Source organism: Crinia signifera, chromosome 8 (genome assembly GCF_055691185.1).
Source record: "Crinia signifera chromosome 8, ASM5569118v1, whole genome shotgun sequence".
Classification (NCBI taxonomy): Eukaryota; Metazoa; Chordata; class Amphibia; order Anura; family Myobatrachidae; genus Crinia; species Crinia signifera.
Genome location: NC_139224.1, coordinates 39,998,426 through 40,017,520, shown reverse-complemented (window position 1 = coordinate 40,017,520; position 19,095 = coordinate 39,998,426). Strand labels below are relative to the sequence as shown.

At 42.7% G+C, this 19,095-nt stretch overlaps 1 protein-coding gene across 18 annotated transcripts in view; it reads right to left on the bottom strand.

The window, feature by feature from the left end:
- CACNA1D (calcium voltage-gated channel subunit alpha1 D) overlaps positions 1-19,095 on the bottom strand; it is a 326,871-nt gene that overhangs the window by 40,434 nt on the left and 267,342 nt on the right. For 16 of the 18 annotated variants that reach the window (XM_083156201.1, XM_083156202.1, XM_083156198.1 and 13 more), the window contains 3 exons: positions 17,379-17,481; positions 16,448-16,549; positions 9,431-9,561 (listed from right to left, as the gene is read on the bottom strand). In XM_083156201.1, coding sequence (XP_083012327.1) covers positions 9,431-9,561; positions 16,448-16,549; positions 17,379-17,481 — 336 coding nt within the window. Of the gene's footprint in view, positions 1-9,430; positions 11,949-16,447; positions 16,550-17,378; positions 17,482-19,095 lie in introns of those variants that run through there. The other 2 variants (XR_014454326.1, XM_083156204.1) reach the window with 2 other exon arrangements.

The window sequence follows — 19,095 nt, the reverse complement described above, 5'->3', positions numbered from 1 at the left end:
AGCAAACCCTAGCCCTCGAGAGCTACCAACAGTGCACATTTTCCAGACAACCTAGCTGCTGCACAGCTGCACTCATTAATTACTGACACATTTTAAAAGATACACAGATGGAGCTAATTAGCTCACTTGTGATTCTGTGAGGAGACCTGCAAAACATGCACTGTTGGTAGCTCTCGAGGACTAGGGTTGGCTACCCCAGCCTTAGACCAAGGATGGCCAAAAGGTTGATCGCGATCTACCCGTCAATTGCGGAGGTCCCGCGGGTAGATCACGATCAAGTTCCCTGCACATAGCTGCTGAAGCCTCTGAAGGAACAGAGGCTTCAGCGTTCCCAGGGATGCAGTGCGCGGGTGCAGATGTGACGTCACCCGCGCACTGCAAGTGTGAAGCACAAGTTGGAGCCGACTGGAAGGTTCAGCATCAGCGGCATGTAGGTTCAGCTGCGACGAAGAGACTCGCCTGACAGGACTGGGAGCAGGGACTGGAGGCTCAGCTGTGGTGGGACAGGACTCGCCGCACAGGACAGGACTGGGAGCAGGGACAGGAGGCTCAGCTATGGTGGAACAGGACTCGGTGCACAGTGATTGGCAGCAGGGAGGCTCAGCACTGCAGCGACGGGTAGCTGGACCGATACAGTGGGAATCACAGTACATTTACTAAGTGCAGTGCACTGTGCATGTGGGGGAATCACAGTACGTTTACTAAGTGCAGTGCACTGTGCATGTGGGGGAAGAAGTCTGTCAACGGGGTTTTGTTTTTATATGTTGTGTTATGCGGTGGAAGGGCTCTCTTTACAAATGTCAGGTGTGAGGAGCTTGATTTTTTGCATCTTGTGTGAAAAACACGGGTCTGTGCTGTTCAGACTGCCGTACACCTGTGTATTTCCCAGGAAAAACCCTGCAAAAAACCCATGTGTAATTCCCGGGGCATAATACCTGGGAATTTCACAAAGACCCTTTCACACTGAGACGTGACACAGGGATTTACCGCTCGCCCTGCCAAATTCTTGGGTTTTTGCGGCAGTGAGAATGGGGTATTAGTGTACTGTAGTGACCAGAGACATGGATTTTCCTTCTTTTCTATAATTTCCAACATCTTAATAAACAGTCTAAGAAAAACTTTCACAGTCTATTGTTTTCTAGCCAAGAACAGGAAAAATATCCACACCACCTCTTCACAGTAATTCAGCGATTTAATTTAGAAGCCAATCCAGTTAGATGCAAGTTATTTTAAGAAATTTGCTCTAATCCAATAAAAAATGTCTATTAAGAGGTGCTCACAGAAGGTGTGCAAATTGTCAGCCATATGCACTGTGAGCGGGGTGACCTTCATGGATCCCCAAAAAGTGTCAATTTTGAAAAAGAATATAAAAAAAAACAACTTACGGATTTCATTTAATTACAAAGGAATTAAATGAGAAATTCCCAATCAACTGGAAAAAAAAGGTGTTTGTGGGGTAATTTGAAAATGACCGAAGACTATTATTTGTGGCTTAAATAAACGCTTTCACTAAATTTGGGGTGTATAATGCAACAAAAAGTACATTTTGGGGTAATTTGAGGTCACTTCAGTTTTTTTACTCCCAAAAATAACATGTTCTTATTTTTGGGACTAAAAAAACTGAAGTGCCCTCAAATTACCCGAAAATTTACTATCAGGTGCGGATGATTCACACTCATGAATCATCACGGCACCGTGCGCACTTTACGGAGGTCTGAATTCACTTAAAAGTGAGTGCACATTTAAGTGAATTCGGCCCAGCGAAGGGTGCGAGATCAGCTTAATTGACAGCCAAAACCTTCAGTTTTAGCTGTGTGTCCATCAAAAGCAGGTGGATTAGCGGCTATTCTGTCAATCCACCCGGTTTTTGGAAGGTCGAAACATTTCGACCTGCCGAAAAAAAAACAGATAGCAAAACCGATCTGTTCATGTCGAAAACTGCCATCTTTTCAGCAAGACGGCAGTTTCAGCATGCATTGAATATACCCCTAGCTTTTTGTGAAAGAAATCAAAAATTAACCTGCCTGTACAGCCGACGAACAACCTTGATGAACGACCTGTGGGTACACGCATCATTGTTCGTAGCATACATACTGAACAATATTTTGACCAGTATTGGGCCAATATGAACGATATTGGTAAAAAAAATATATATCATAGAGTGTGTATGCACCTATTAAGATACATAAACACTGGGCGTTTTTGGTCAGCGATGATGACAAAAATAGCTGGGCTGAAAATCGCTCAGTGCATACACACTGAGCGATTTTCCCCCGTGCAGGCGATTTGTAAAGCCGTCCACCCTGCTTTTCCCCCGTGCAGGGCGCTATGGAAAGACATCCACCCTGCGCTCATCTGCCGGTAATACCAGCAGATGAGCGGCGGTGGCCGGCGATGATGTGGGATCGCGCATCAGTGCTCACCGCCGGGCCATATACACAGGGAGGCTTTTGAGCTGAAAAAAGCTCAAAAGGTAAAAATGTGTATGGGCCTTAAGTCTCCCCAAAGTGTAAATTTTAAACTGTTGGCAAACCAAGTATGCCTTACCTCTTACATATGTATTTGTTAATGTTACCGACAGCTCATTCCTAAGTGCACTTATTTAAATGTAATCCTTTAGAATTACAGCACATGCTGCCATTTCACATCTGTGCGGCCGTCTAGCATTAGAACTGACTAATCTCACTATTAAAGCGGGGGCAACAATGCTAAATACCAGTCATCAGAACGGGGCTCCTGCTCAGAGGTGGAATACTGAAATATGTAATTATCTAAACTCTTAGCTGCACACTTTTCCCAGCTTTCTGTATAATTAGACTTTATCCACAGTGAATAGCAAATGGTTTCTCATTGAATATGAAAAAAATGCTACAGATTTAAAGTGATGCTGGAAACAGTTGTCATACAGAGCAGAACTGCAAACAGAGGACAGCACCAGGCATAAAAGGAATGGGAGCAGTAAGACAGACAACAGAGGGGAACTTTTGCTTCCATACAAGTGTGTCAGTCATAAGCTGGGTACACATATGTACAATTTCATTTTTCTTGCGACCGTTCGTTCGACCGAATACACGTTCGACCGCCCAAAACATACGACCGTTCTGCGCGTACACATATGTACAATTTTACTTGCGACGTCCGATGTACTCCCGTCCAAACAATCGCAAGAAGAAGTATATGAGAGACCCTGTAACCCTTTGCCTGCTGTTTTAACTAATGTGTGTTTAATGCCTCACTGCCCAACACTTTAGAGGCATCACTTTAAGACATTAATCAATGTTGAAGTTTTAATAGAGTGTGCTGGAAGCTCTTTGCAGGGCACCATAACACACTATTAAAACTTCAACATTGATTAATGTCTTAAAGTGATGCCTCTAAAGTGTTGGGCAGTGAGGCATTAAACACACATTAGTTAAAACAGCAGGCAAAGGGATACAGGGTCTCTCATAATGCAGTATACCACCGTGCTTTGTCAAACTGTCAAGCATATCGATCGAACATGCGTACACACTTCACTTTTGTTCCGATATGGAGCCGTCCTGTCGGATGAAATATTAAGCAGCAAAGAACCTTCGACCGACCGACCGTGGACGGCCAAGAGCGTTTTTGGCCGTTTATCGATCGCACAGCAGCAATTGGGACAGCGTACACACCTATACAATCGAACGGCCGTTTTCCCCCAGATTGGAAGAACGGCCCGACGATTGTATATATGTGTACCTAGCTATAGACTGATGGGGTGAAATAGGGCAGCACCGGTTAGCGCTGTTGCCTTGTAGTGTTGGAACCTTGGATCTTATTCCAGCCAAGGGTACTACAGTATATGGAGTTTGTATGTACATTCTCCACAGATACATGTGAGCTTTGCCTACAGGCATACAGATAGGTAATTGCCTTCTGGCTATATTTACCCCATTGTGTGCACAATCTTATTAGATTGTTAGCTCCACTATGGCAATGACTATGTACAGCACTGGCCAATATATTGTTGCTATGGAAACGGAAGATATTAATAATCACGTTACTCTATATAAAGAGCACACAAATATAAACAGGTTTGTAAGCATGTAGTGCGTTTATGACTTCGTCCTCAACTGCGTCAAAGAATGATTTCCATCGCCCTTTACTAAGGACAGCATATAAGATTCTCTGTTCAAGCTGGATGATGTTGGTGAAAATCGCAAGGTGACTTGCTGTAGAATAAAGACATAAAGGCAAACACCCCCTACCCAAGGTACGGTCTCAAATGGAATATCCCAATTTGTTCCCCTAGTGAAAAGTTACTAAGGGGGAGTCACAACCATAGACATCAGCAACCATCTCAACTCTTCCATGTTCTTCTATTTAATAACAGACATTGGGGTAGATGTATGAAGCAGTGATAATGGAGAAGTGAGCCAGAGGAGCAGTGGCCCATGGCATCCAATCAGAACTGAAGTAACATCTATAATTTGCATAATATAACATTATACAGAGCAGCTGATTGGTTGCCATGGGCTCCCTAATCACTGCTTAATACATTTGGTCCATTGAGAGAAGATGAGAAATGGGCGTTAACTTCCCTAAAAGCACTGCAGCGGCTGCTACCTGTATGCCATACACATATATATTCTCATCTCAGCACCATATGATTGATAATGATCAGAATATCTATTTAGCTAATGGAAAAGTGAGGAGGATGTAGCTATGAATGGTTTTAATAGGGAAGTAGTTCAAAATGGAGAATACTCTAATTTATCAGTATGTTTTGTCTAAAACAATGTTAAGTCTGTACTCCATCGTAAAATACACATTCTCTTATGACAAGTTAAATAGGCTGTTACGAGATTGTCCTTAAATAGGTTTTTATTTTGCCATCAAAGGACAAACATCGGCAAAGAGGGCGGAGCCTGTATATACCTCCCACACCAAGTCCCAAATGCCCAAAGAGGTCAATAAAACTGTGGGGCTGCATTGATCATTTGTTGAATGATTACTATCTTTTTTTCATTAATTACTAGCGAACTGGGAGAGCTTATAGGCACAGTATTAGCACTATTACACTAGGGCAGTGATGGCGAACCTTGGCACTCCAGCTGTTGTTGAACTACACATCCCAGCATGCCCCAGGGTTACCTTCCTGACCCTCTCCTTCAGGGAGCAAATGCTCTGTTCCTGGACTTCCCTGGTAATGTATGATTGCCATCACCTGTGGGGAGCTAGGTAATTGCTAAGAAAGGTGTCTCACCACAGGTGATGTCAGTCATACATTACCAGGGAAGTCCAGGAGCAGAGCATTTGCTCCCTGAAGGAGAGGGTCAGGAAGGCAACCCTGGGGCATGCTGGGATGTGTAGTTCAACAACAGCTGGAGTGCCACGGTTCACCATCACTGCACTAGGGTGTGGAGCATTGGGTTGGCCTGAATAAGGTCGACAGCTAAAAGGCTGACCCCCGTCTGCAATAGGTTTATATGTAAAAGATAGCCACTTGAAAAGGTCGACAGATACAAAAAGTTGACATGGAGTTTCTATTAAACCACATGGTGTGTCACCCCGGTACCACTGTGTTCAGCACAGGTTACTATTCCCAATCATAATCCATGCGGATGGTAAATGATGAAAAGGTGAATAACCCATATAAACCTGTCAACCTTAAACACTGTCGACCTTGTCTACATCAACCATATGGGGGTTGTCCTAGTGACTGTTGACCTATCCTCCGGAACCAATTACATTCCAACCTTTACAGATTCTTATGATCACACAGCTATGGACCGATGCTTTAAAATGAAAGGCTTAGCAGGATGTAATTATAGAGGAGATGTGGAATGTAATATGCTATACTACATTTATGTTACAATAAACCATACACTATCATATACAGTAAATACCAAGTAGCAACAGAGTCATAGGAAATAAAGCATTAGCATATTTACAGAAAAGGCTGTATCTTAAGAGTTTAAGCATTTAACAACACAATTAACACAATACCACATATACTGAAAGAAGCACAAAACTAGATACAGTATTATGACCAGCTCAACACAACGCTTTAAAAAAAATGCCATTAACCCTGACAAGTAACATTCACAAACCAACAGGCTGATCACCTGCTGCTGCAATATTAATGAGACCATACAGTATCCTGCCTAACAAACTGTTCAACATATCATAATAGTGGCTACAAGTACAAGACAACACACAAGGTGGAAACCTACGCTGTAGCAGTGGACATAGGACACAAAGTAGTCAAGTCGGTGAGTCTCCGCCTGCTCTTGATCCATTGATGCAGCTGCACGTAATACTGCCTGGTAAATGTCAGGCTGCTCTCTGTTATAACCAGCAGACCTCTCCTCTCAGCCTTGTATACATAAAAGCCTCATTATGCTGCAGCTGAGTGACAAATTAACCTCAGGCAGGTTTCACCAGCTGACTGCAAATGCTTTAAACTGTAAATGTTCCCGTGCAGCCCCTTAAAGTGCAACTCACCTAATCAGATACATTTTATACACGGTACTGGGGGTTAAAGTATATAGTCTTGCCTCATCTTGAAGGTTAGATCCGACAGAATTATCCAGTTACCCATTTCAAGTGTAAAACCACATGTACGAACGTAAATGAAAGCTAATTGTCATGTAGATTGTAGTTTGCAAAGACTGGATATGTTCACAAGATTAAGAAAAATAATCCAGAAACAACAGTCAGAGATTTTCCCGTTTATTTCAACAGCCCATTCATTTCAATGAGGTTTCCAACGAAAGTAGAAGCTCAATTCAAATTAATGGTTATTTGGATATTGGAATGGAAGGGGAAACTCAATACAATAAAATAAACAAAATACCATTGTGGTTCTCTTTCACCCAAATGTCTCAATTATCTCCTAGTACAGAGGAGACTTAACTTAAAAATTTGACAATCTGTTCAAGGTAGGAGAAGGCAGATTGGATAAGGATTTTGGGTACTTATGTATTGTCTGGGCTCCCATGTTAAATGCACCCCATTTTTTCATACCCCTACTATCCAACTACGCATGGAGTTGATTTTATATAGTGTGGCAAGCGCAGCGTGCCACCGTGCCCGAAGTGTGGCGAGCGCAGCGAACCCCGCGAGGGGACGCGGTCTCATAAGAAAAACGGGAGCCCAGATATTACATAAGTACCGGATTTTGGTTCAATTTGGACATGCCAAAGAAGTAATGTTAGGCCATAATGTGCAGGCGCAAGAGAAGCAGTTAGACACATTGGAAAAAGAGTAGGAGATAGGTCATACGAAGAGGTATATTTGCGTGTCATCTGCACACTGGAGGGTGTGGAGGTCAAAGCAGTGTGTTAGCTGTCCAACAGAGCAGTTACCAAAAGAAAAGCAGATTGGAGAAGATGTGCGACAATCAGAAAAACAGAAGGGTTTTAAAAAAAAGAGTAGGGGTGTACCAGGAGAGGACTGAAAATACCAAGCTGAAGAGTGTCAATGAGAAGAATGTGGGCAACTATACAGTGGCACAGAGGTCAAGAAGGATGGGTAGGGAGAGTTGATAATTTGACTTTGTTACTACGAGGAGCATAGAAGACGGAAGTCTGATTGGGATTAAGAAAAGAGTCAGAAGAGAGAAAGTGTTTTGGACAGAAAGGTGAGGAATAAATTGAGCGCCAGCTGGAAAGAAATGTAACAACCTTAGAAAGATAGAAACAGATGGTCTCTTGTGGGTTGGAGAGATGGTTGAAGATGGAAAGGAAAGAATGAAAAAATATGGTGCAAACAAGTATTGAGAGGATGGAGTGGCAGAGTTAGGATGGAATGGAATTGGGAGGACAGTTGGACAAAGATTGTGAAGACATCACCTCCATTAACAGGAGAGAAAGAACGAAGAATGGGTAGGTGATAGTGTGTGTAGAGATAGATCAAGCAAAATATATTTTAGTTGATAGTGAAAAATTTCCCTTTAAAGTATGTGACAATGCAATGAGCAGTGAGGCCACAGTTAAAGAGGTGGGCAGAGAAACAAGTTAATGTGCCAAGTCAATCAGCTACAATTGTTCTACTCACAATACAGATGTAGCCATGCTCAACAGGGTCATGTCAATCCCCACATGCGACTCCCGTGGTGATTGGTAGGATCCCATCGCCACACGTACGCTACTAATTTGCTCCCACGGCTCATAGAAAGGCACTGAGCAGAGATACTGTATTGCAGTGTGGCGATTCTGCACCACAGGTTCTAATTTTCAAACAAGTACAATCGACTGGATCGTCACACAATGAGCAAGGCTACTTCTGTATCTAGGGGACACCCATCAACGTTTCATGCCGTCATATTTAATTATTATGATCAATATATAGCTGTGTGTAATATTTGGCTGCTTATTTAAAAAAAATTCTAATAATAATTATTATTGATATATACAACCGATTGGTTTCCATTTCTTTCAATGGAGTGTGTACATGAATGGGCCATTGACATAAATGGGAAAAATGCAGCACAACCCCTTATGGGCATATACACAATGTACTTCCATAGAGGTGAATTGACTCTTCCAAGATCTGTGATATGATTTAAATGAAATAAAGAAGTCAGCATCACTTAAAACAAATCAAAAGCATGCCTCCAGGGCCGGCGCCACCACTAGGCAGCTCTAGGCATTTGCCTAGGGCGCCGGCACCTGGAGGGTGGCAGTTCGCCCCTCACCCCCAGCGAACTGTGTAAAAAAATTGCTGCCCCGGCGTCCCTGCAGTGCTGGGGTGGTCAGGGGTGTCCGTGGCGTAGGGGTACCTGCGGCGCCGTCATGTGTATAAAGCTGGCTGCGGCCGGCGGGGTCCCTGTAGTGAATAGCAAATAACTAGCGCTATGCGCGGGGCGGCGCGGGAAGTGCTAGTTATTTGCTATTCACTACAGGGACCCCGCCGGCCGCAGCCAGCTTTATACACATGACGGCGCCGCAGGTACCCCTACGGCACGGACACCCCTGACCGCCCCAGCACTGCAGGGACGCCGGGGCAGCAATTTTTTTACACAGGTACCACCCCCCCCCCCTCCCTCCCCCGGCACCGGGGCTCCCCCACCCCAACTCGCCTGGGGCGCTCCGGTGCCTTGCACCGGCCCTGCATGCCTCATAACTAAATACGTAAATAGGAGCACAAATAATTATAGATACAGTATATACAACAAAATGGTTTGTAGGCTTTAACATTCTATTGAAACCATTCCTACTACAAGCAGTTTTTTATGTCTAGATAGAACAATCCATGTATTACTAGTGCCCAACAAAGTCACTTCATATAAGAAACTCACTGACTACACTATGTGATGTGGTAAGGTCATGTGATCTGTGCCATGGTTACCGTACCTGAGAATCCGTGTTACTTACCAGCAAGAGTTCTAGAAATAACTCATATCAGTTATTAGTCAGAAAATAAAATGTAAGAAAAATACAAAAATACAAAAATAGACAATCACCTGTAGGGCCACAGTGGAGTTCTTCGCAGGGTACTTCCCAACCAGTCCTTGTTCCTTGCGCTTCTTGAATTTCCTAAAGTAGTCCTGTATCAGGAAGGTGGCATAGAACTTCCCCACGGTTACCTCATCATCTAAATGAACAGACAAATCTTTCCCAAGTCAGCAACATTCACCATCACCCTGAACACTAGTATCTGAAAAGAAATGTGATGGACGCGGCAGGTTCTAAGCTGCGGAGCTAACGGTAGGACAGACTAAACTAACACAAAACACTAGCAAGCAAGCGAGATGAGACTGGATGGTGGGAGAGCCATAGGAGATATGTTACAGGAGGTCCAGCTGGGAGTAGTCTATTAGAAGGCATGCTGGAAGTGAGGGTTGGTACTAAATGTATGCAATATTCAAACTGCAGAAATGTATATGCTAAAATGGAATATACTCTTGAGTAACTGAAAGTTGACTTAATTTTTATGGTCTTCCTAAAGCCCCATGCACACGGGGTGATGGGGGTGCTTGTGCTGAGCGAAGGGCTAAAGCGCTATCGCTCAGCACACATTTCGGTACACTCGCGATGCATGCGGTGATGTGTGCTGAGCGGTCTGTGCAGGGCAGAGTTCTCTCCATTGTTTATGGGCGAATATAGCGAGATATATTAGTGTGGAAGCTATATATAACATATAAATAACACTTGTACAGAGTACATATTATGTACCTAAATTATATGTGGCAGTAGGGACGGTGTCATAGTTACTGTTACTGCCCACAGCACTGAAATCATGAGTTTATTTCCCATCACAGTCCTAACTGTGTGGAGTTTGCATATTCTCCTTGTGAATGTGTGGGTTTCCCCATGGGTACTCCGGTCTCCTCCAACAATACACATATATTGTATACTTGTCGGTTAATTGGCGCCCAACAAAAAATAACCCTAGTGTGTAAAGGGGTGTACACACAGGCAAGCTACTGAGTGTACTAAGAGATAAGAGGGGTAAATGTATGAAGCTTGGAGAGGTGGTATCTATCCACAAAAATGTGTCTGGAACTTTATCACCGGCCAATCAGCTCCTACCTGTCTTTTTTCAAACCAAGCCTGTAACTACACAGTTGAGAGCTGATTGGCCGGTGATAAAGTACCAGCCACATTTTCACTTACCGAGCTTAATAAATCTGCCCAAATGTGCTTTATGGGGATAGATACCACTTCTCCAAGCTGCATACATTTATCCCTGAGCATTTATTTTGCTTAGTGAACTGAGCGATTTTGATTATGTGTGCTTAGGGCCACGCATCGCTATCGCACCCAGTGTACACAAGGTACGCCCTTTATCTGCTATGCAAACATACAAGTAAGAACATCTAGAAACTAAACACAAAAAAATGAAAGTCTAAAATAAGAAGAATACACAGATCGCCTTGTGATGTGAAGTACAGAGAACAGGGCACTTTTTCAAACAGAGCAAATTAAGTATTCATTAAGGCCCTAATCTAAGAAAAGGGGCATCTGCATTAGACTAAAATCTCTTTATTTAATTAAGAGCCCAATTTCCACGAATAAACCCTTTTTTATAGGTTGATGTTGAGAAATATACTACACGCTCATATACTATATGAAAGTGATTGATGTGTAACTATTCTAAATTGGTCGGTTATTTGATTAACTATTTTCCATTCTTGTTTACACTATAAACATGACTAATTGGCTACAATGTTAAAGCTATTCTGTGTATCTGTTTCTGCAGTTCAGGATTGTTTAATGTCAATCCACTATGTTGTATTGGACTACTGTATGTAATAGTTATGTTCATGGGGATTACGGGGATGAATAAATACTTACCACCTGCACCTGTCTCCATACAGCTAACACTACAACACACGTTTAGGATGACCAGGGAAACGTATGATATAAAAGTTGACCTTCGTGACTCTACGGGACCCATACATGCAGGCACAGTTACCAGAGATACTGTATTCTGAAGCATGCATCTGTATATATATATATATATTAACAAGTGGAGGGGAATACAGCTGGCAAGAGGCAACACTAGTTCCATGCCACCACCCTAAAACAGAATTGCTTCAGAATATTCTTAGAGGATAGTTGAAAGGATAAAAAAAGGCTGCAGAAAAAGCTCAAGCACAGTAGTTACAACAATAACAAAGCAGTTCTGTAATGCCATGCAAGCAATAGAGGTAAACGACTATAAAGACGGCAATAAGACAGAAACAACGGTTTTAAATGTGCAGTATCAATGTTTTTGTCTGTTCTTTGGTCGCCCTCAGATCTCCCTGGTGTCAGCATTCCGTTGGTTGCCACGGTCACCATAATCTAATAGGAAAATGGCCGCCCTAGCCTAGTGCCAATGCGAACGCTGGATCATGCTGAAGAGCAGAGTGGCTAGCATGCTCTCCTTTAAGAGACTGAGAATGTCACCTTCACAGCGCTCAGCCTCCATCACCACTGGGACTGCGGTCCTGAAGTTGCTTCCAGACCTGAACATTCCTTAAAGGTGCTTCAATACTACAAAAGTAGAATAAGCTACAAAATGACTGGTTCATAGGCATGCATTGCAGCTAGATGGAGGGTGAGAGAAATGGATTCTGCACCTTTAAAACACCAGACAGTTATAAGAAAGCAGTAATTAAGACTAAGGAAGGTGGGCTGGTGACAGGGGGAAAAAATGTCACAATAAGGCCACACTTGTCCACTGATTTAGTAGGACAGGAGATCTCAGCTGCTTGCAGTACCTCTTAAAACGGGTACACACTGAGACGATATTGGCCCGGTCCAATCGGAACAACATATTATCAGTGTGTATGCCCAATATGCCACCAACTGTACAACACCACTGGCGGCATGGTGTATGCTAATGAAGGATGGAATAGTGATTATTCCATCATTTATTGGATGTGGATCAAATGTTGGACTGACATATCAGCTCGGTACACATCACCCACCTTACAGATAGAGTAAAGGGGGCCCATACATCAGAGGATTATTGGGGCAATTCCCAATTGTCCAGATGACTAGATTGGGAGCATGGCAAAGCCCAATATGTTGGAAATCCCAGATCCAAAAATGATCAGAATTGGCAAGCCTGGGATTTTTAACATGTATGATTTTGACGATTCTCCAACAAATTGCTGATAATCAGAGTCCGCCAAATGGCAGATCTGCATCGGCCTAACGGGGAATCACAGCTTATTATTCCTACTGTTATTCACTATGTATCACCAATGGTCACAATTCAACCATTCACACGTGACCTGAACTGTGTTGGGTCCTGAGGACCGGCTATGAGAACCTGTGATTTAGAATGTTTTGTCTGTCCTCACAGAATCACCTAGTTTGGAATTTCATTTGTATAGTCTGTAATCAGCCTAGCCCGAGGGGTTTTGACAGTGGAACCTTTAACCGTCAAAGCATTAAAAAAAAAGCAAAGGGCAATAAATAGTACGGTACAAAGTGTTTAAGAGTTTGTTACAAAATATTTTTAATGGGCTATGATGGGTATCCAATAATTTTCAATAATTTTTTGGCCATTTAAAATGATTTGATATTGCGATCAATGAGGATTACTCTGGTTGATATTCTCCAGTGCAAATATGCATAAGAGCGCGATGCTTTTATTCTGCGTATGCGCATTTCTGCACATGTGCATGCGCTGTGTGCGAGAGGCCATGGCGTATAGAGTGTAACAGTGTGGGCGAGGGGCGTGGGGTGGTGGACTGGAGGATGTGCCCATGGTAACTCCTAGCGCTTCATTAGGGTTCCCATGAAATCGCTGGGTGTTCTCATGGTAATGCCCCGATGACGTGGGTGCCGGGGGGTGGGCAGGTGACATCACCGGATGTCAGCTGCTTACCCTGTCCTCGTACAGGACACATGCAGAGCTAAGACACCTGGGAGTTTCTTAGTTTTGCGTCAGCAACCGTCAAAACCATTGTGCAAAACATCCATTAACAGCCATGAATTTGCCTTGCAGAGGGGGGCGAGTGGCAATGCGAGCCGTGGGGGGGGGGGGCTCAAAAAGACAACCAGAATAAGGTCCAATGGGTGATGGCCCCTAATTGAAAACCACAATAATGACCATTTTTAACATCCTAAATAGACCTGCAATCGCATTAAAACATGGGAATCAGGAATAAGCTCCCGATCCCATGAGGTCTGGCAGCTGCTTATTGGGGATTATACTTTGTGTGGCCAAAGCATGCGAAGTATAACACGTGTTAAGTGTGTGATTCGGGGTCAAAACGACACCTGAATTGGGCTAATAGGATAGACCTATTAGCTGCTGTAAAGTATCACTCCTAATAGAATCCCCACTAAATGCACTATTGGAGGAGGTACACATTTTTGAAATGTGTATAAAACTTTTAACAAAATAATATTATATATGATATTGCACAATGGTGCATTGGGTACTGCAGCCGTCTGTTACCTCTCACTGGGGCAACTATAAAAGGAATCACATCGTCCCCTGTCACTCAGCCTACAGACTCATTATACATTTAAAGGAACACACACAAAAAGCACATATAAAACATTGAAACAGTACAACAATGTTCATTAATAAATATAAGAGCTGTAGTGGGAACAACACAATCAGCACAGTTAGAAAAACATCTGTCACAGTAAGAATATATAACACCCGCTCATAATAAAGTTATTTGTGTAATATCCCTGATCCTGATTGTTTTGTATAGCCATACACAGGCTGATGACTCATTATTGCACAATCAGAAACAATTTTGTTAAAAACATTGAAAATAAGTGTAGTGTGAGTACTGTTACTTATTGACGGATTGTTATTAGAAGTGTCTTGTCTTTCCTTATGTCTTTAATAGTCTCAAATATGATCTGTTTGCTTTAAAACTGTGTTTCTCAACTCCAACACTCATGTACCCACAACAGGTCATGTTTTCTGCATTTCTTTAATCATGAGTGAGTTGATTTATTAATTATTCCCCCTGTTTTTACTTCTAACAACATGACCTGTTGGGGCCATTTAAGGACTGGAGTTGAGAATCACTACTTTATAATAATAAAGGGCGACATTTATCGGTGCACCACAAGGTGTCATAAGAAGGAGAGTGACCTAGGGGAAGCAGGAACATGTTTGCACCTCTTCTACAGTGTCCCACGGTGTGGGGGGACTGTTGGGAGTCCCCCCTGTCAGCTGCTAAGCAGCGGGGAATAAACGCTGTGCGCATGCGCACAGCGTCTATTCCCGCAGCCAGGGGGCTGGGGGCATGGCTAGAGGCTCACAGAGCCTCTGGGTCATGCCCCCATAGCGGCAGAATGGGGGCGTGGCCTCGCGAAAGAGCCGCAAGTATAGGCCACGCCCCCAAATTAGGCCACGTCCCCGAAAATTTCACCGCGCCTCCGGCGCGCAGCAGCAGCGTCCCGCCTGCTGAACTTCAAAAGTTGGGAGGTATGAATAAGATTCTGATCATGTAATGACCGCCAGGAGCTAGCAATTTCCATACCCAGGCTAGGAGTATATGGATGGTGAGTACCTATTCCAATGGGGTGGACAATTCTGTGAAAAAGTAAATTGCATTGGCAGAAATGGACATCAAAATAAAATACAAGGTAGGGTTTTATCACGAAGAGTTTGAATGTGGCATCATAATTCCAATGGGTACTGTTGAATATTTTGATGCTCATTTCTGCCCCTAGATGGGTAAAACTGATCACCATAGGACTATGGAGCACTAATTTGGTGACAAATCCAGACGGACAACCTGGACAAGAGCTGGCCTTTCAGGACACATACCTGATCTTAGACCACTGGGACCGATTAATACAGTTGTAATACAGTATATCTCAACTTAAAACCTTATTTACTAACATGTCCAAAGATAACGTGATTGGTGATTATTGGCTAGCAGAGTCCTCTTTAGCCCACACTTACTATGATATTGACATCATGTGACCAGGATAACATAATACTGTACACGGAGTATATTAACAGGAAAAGCTCCCACCTGCACTATACATTAAAGTGTTTGCAGACCTTGGCTCATAACAGTATATGTATACAGTATATATAGGGAACATTTACTAAGATGGCAGATCTATTTCAGATGTGATGCTGCTATAAGCAACCAATTAGATACTATCTATTATCTTCTAGAAGGTTCTAAATAAATAAGAAGTAGTTTTACTCCGGGTACTCCGGTTTCCTCCCACAATCCAAAAATATACTGGTAGGTTAATTGGCTCCCAACAAAATAAACCCTAGAATGTCTGTGTGTGCATGTACATGTGGTAGGGAATATAGATCGTAAGCTCCACTGGGGCAGGGACTGATGTGAATGTTCAAATATTCTCTGTACAGCGCTGCGGAATATGTGCGCTATATAAGAAACTGTTAATTAATAAATAAAGTAGATTCTGATTGGTTGCCTATAGCAACATCCCATGTGAAATAGAACTCCTATCTTAGTAAATTTCCCCATATATGTACAACCTGCACACCTAAAATGTATATAAATATGTATCATGGCCAAACACAGTGCTTCGGCCATAGGGGAGTCTATGTGTTGTGCTCGGAATGTAGTAACTGTCATGTTTAGGCCTGTAGTACAGAATGACATCACAGAACACGGGTTCTCAAGTTTGTTCTTACTTTAGCATTGGAAAACGTTCTAGATTTGCTCATAGGAGCACAACCTTAAATTAATGTCATATCATGCATTTCTGTGGAACTGTGTGTAAAACAGCTTTACTACATTAAGTCAACCTATTTGTATGTCATTTCTCATCCACATGTATAAATAATCCGTAGCTAACAGTCTCCGACCATCTGCTTAGGCCCTTCCAAAGTTCACCAACATATTAAGCAATGTGCCAAGTGGTTATAAACTACTGGGGGTATCTGAGAAGAGGAAGAAACATGTTATCATGAGCCTATAGTACATCTACCCTGGTGCCTGAAACAGTAAGGAGCGTAACACCTAGGTGGACCCAATCAGAGTGTGTGACACATGTGAGGATAAAGATGTCACACTGACCGCCTGCAGGAGGCACCACTTGGTCCAGAAGCTTCATGCTTGTTTTTTTCCATATTTTCTTTATGACAGCTCGGAGCTCTTCATTGGCTTGTTCTAGATTACCTACAGATTGGGGAGACAACATATGTACGAAAGTTTGTTCAGATTATAAAAGAAAAAGGTATTAAATAGTGGAATTTTCAACCTTTGTGGATACAAAAACATTGTATTAATTTAAATATGCTTTGGATGTAGCATGTGAAATGCGACCTTATGTTCTAAACCAAAGGTTGTTAACTTCAGTCCTCGCACCACCTCCTGGACCCAGGAGTCCAGATCCTACAGTCCGACAGTTTATGCAGGCTGGCCGGGTGCCTGAAACCACAGCGAATCACAACTGATGGTCGAGATGGTGGACCAAGGCTGCATCTTGTGATGCAGAACTCGGACCTTGCTAACAGGAAACGTCTGTCTTCTAGAGATGGTTTGGTACAGCGGATCGAAGCTGTCTAGATCAAACATGTTCTGCTCAACCACCCTTAGTCAAACCTGTCTAGTTAGACGCCTAAAAATAGTTGACATTGGACCATGCTCCTGTCACTCTAACGCTGGCATCTAACTTCAGTTATTGATGATCTAGAAGTGGTTGACTATCTTTAGGCATCTAACTAGACGGGTTCGACCAAGCCTGGTTGACCATAACATGGTCGCTCTAGACATTGTAGAACCATCGCCCGGATACCCCTACACACAACCTCCTGCTGCATTTCAATGCTAATTACACAGAATTGCACAGCCTCTTACTTGTAGCTGTGCAAATCCTTCCAAACATGAATTAGGCACATTTGCCATTGGTTTCCTTACAAAGCGTTGAGATATTGAGCTAATATAGAAAAAAAAATATTTTGAAAAAATAAAATAAAACAACAATTGATATTTTTGTATTAAATACCTTCCGTTTTGATTTTCAGGGCAGTTCTAACCAAAGCAAACAATGTGGCATTAAACATCACTGTCCCATCACTGTTGAGTGGCATATTCATGGCAACCAGTCTCTGTCAGAGGAAACAGAACGTGTAATTATTGTTACTTATTCACAAACAGTGTGAAACTAAGCTCGGAGTAAAAGTAAAAAATTGGTACTTATGTATTATCTGGGCTCCCATGTTAAATGAACCCCATTTTTTCATACCCCTACTATCCAACTACACATGGAGTTGATTTTATATAGTGTGGCGAGCGCAGCGAGCCACCGTGCCCGAAGCGTGGTGAGCGTAGCGAGCCCCGCGAGGGGACACGGTCTCATAAGAAAAACGGGAGCCCAGATATTACATAAGTACCAAAAAATTATTTGAATTCTATTCTTTGAACCTGTTCCTGGTGATGTAATATAGGCGGTATATATACTCCTATGTTTTTCATTCTGTAAATACAGTACTTCCCTGTCTGAACCCTCGCTGGAATTAGCAGTCCCAATTTGTTTACATTCAAAAGGACAGCGGCATATCTAGATGTTGGTATGATTCCACATCATCACCGATATATACTAGAATCATCCGTGAGCTATAAGGACCAGAACTCCCATATCCATAAATCGCAATAATTAAATGTGAAAAACAGCATGTGCAGAAATACAGCTGAATCTGTTCAAAATAAGCCAATAATACTTATAAGGTGCCGGGCAACAGCTAAAGACAGCAGTGCGTTCATGTCTCCAGGAAGTTCCCTAACGGGCCGTTTTGGTGCTCATACTAATTTTTTAAAGGGCATCAGTAAATGATGGTGGTATGTATATGAGTTTATGGACTAATTTTGGGTGTGGATTAAAAGACCAACAGCATATACTGTAGATAAACAGTTAACAGGTCAACACCAAATGATTGACAGGGTGAACAGGTGAGGTCACTGTGGCGTGGTAGAAGGGCCCACCTTTTTGACCAAATATTGTGGTAAGAATCTCAATTTTACTCCATGTTAAATTGTAGAGTCTATTATAATTTATGTGATTACCAGTGTAAGCGATTAGAGCAGTGATGGCTAACCTTGACACTCCTGCTGTTTTTGAACTACACATCCCAGTATGCTAGGATGTGTTGATGAACAACAGCTGGAGTGTCAAGGTTAGCCATCGCTGGCTTAGACCATGCACAGACAGTTTCCTTTTTTCTTTAGGGTCAACAGCGCTAAAAGGTTGACAGGAAAAGTTAGACAAATGGGTTTTCATAATCATTCAGGTGTTGGTTTGGCTGCTCAAGGAGGGGGTTAGGCACATGGTGTGAGAAAGGCATTAGTGTGGGGGTTAGGGACTAATGTGGGGGTTAGGTTTAGGTACAAGGGGAGCGTTATGTTTAGGGTTAAAATAACAACAAAAAAATCACACACACACACAAAAAAGTCCATGATAACATTTAACAGTCAACCTTTTGATAGTGCCTGTCCACCTGGTGACGACCTATTGACTGTCTATCTATTTAGTGTTAATCTTTTAATCCATACCCAAAATGAGGCACACAAACTGACATACCTCCCAACATCTAGATCTGCCACGGCTCTTCCAAGCTAAGCAAACTGGGAGAGTTCAGAGCAATGTACTTAAAGCTCTGTGGATGCATTTTGAGTCTAAAGATTCAACTTTAAAGCCAGAATGTGTCCGTTATGTGTCCAACACC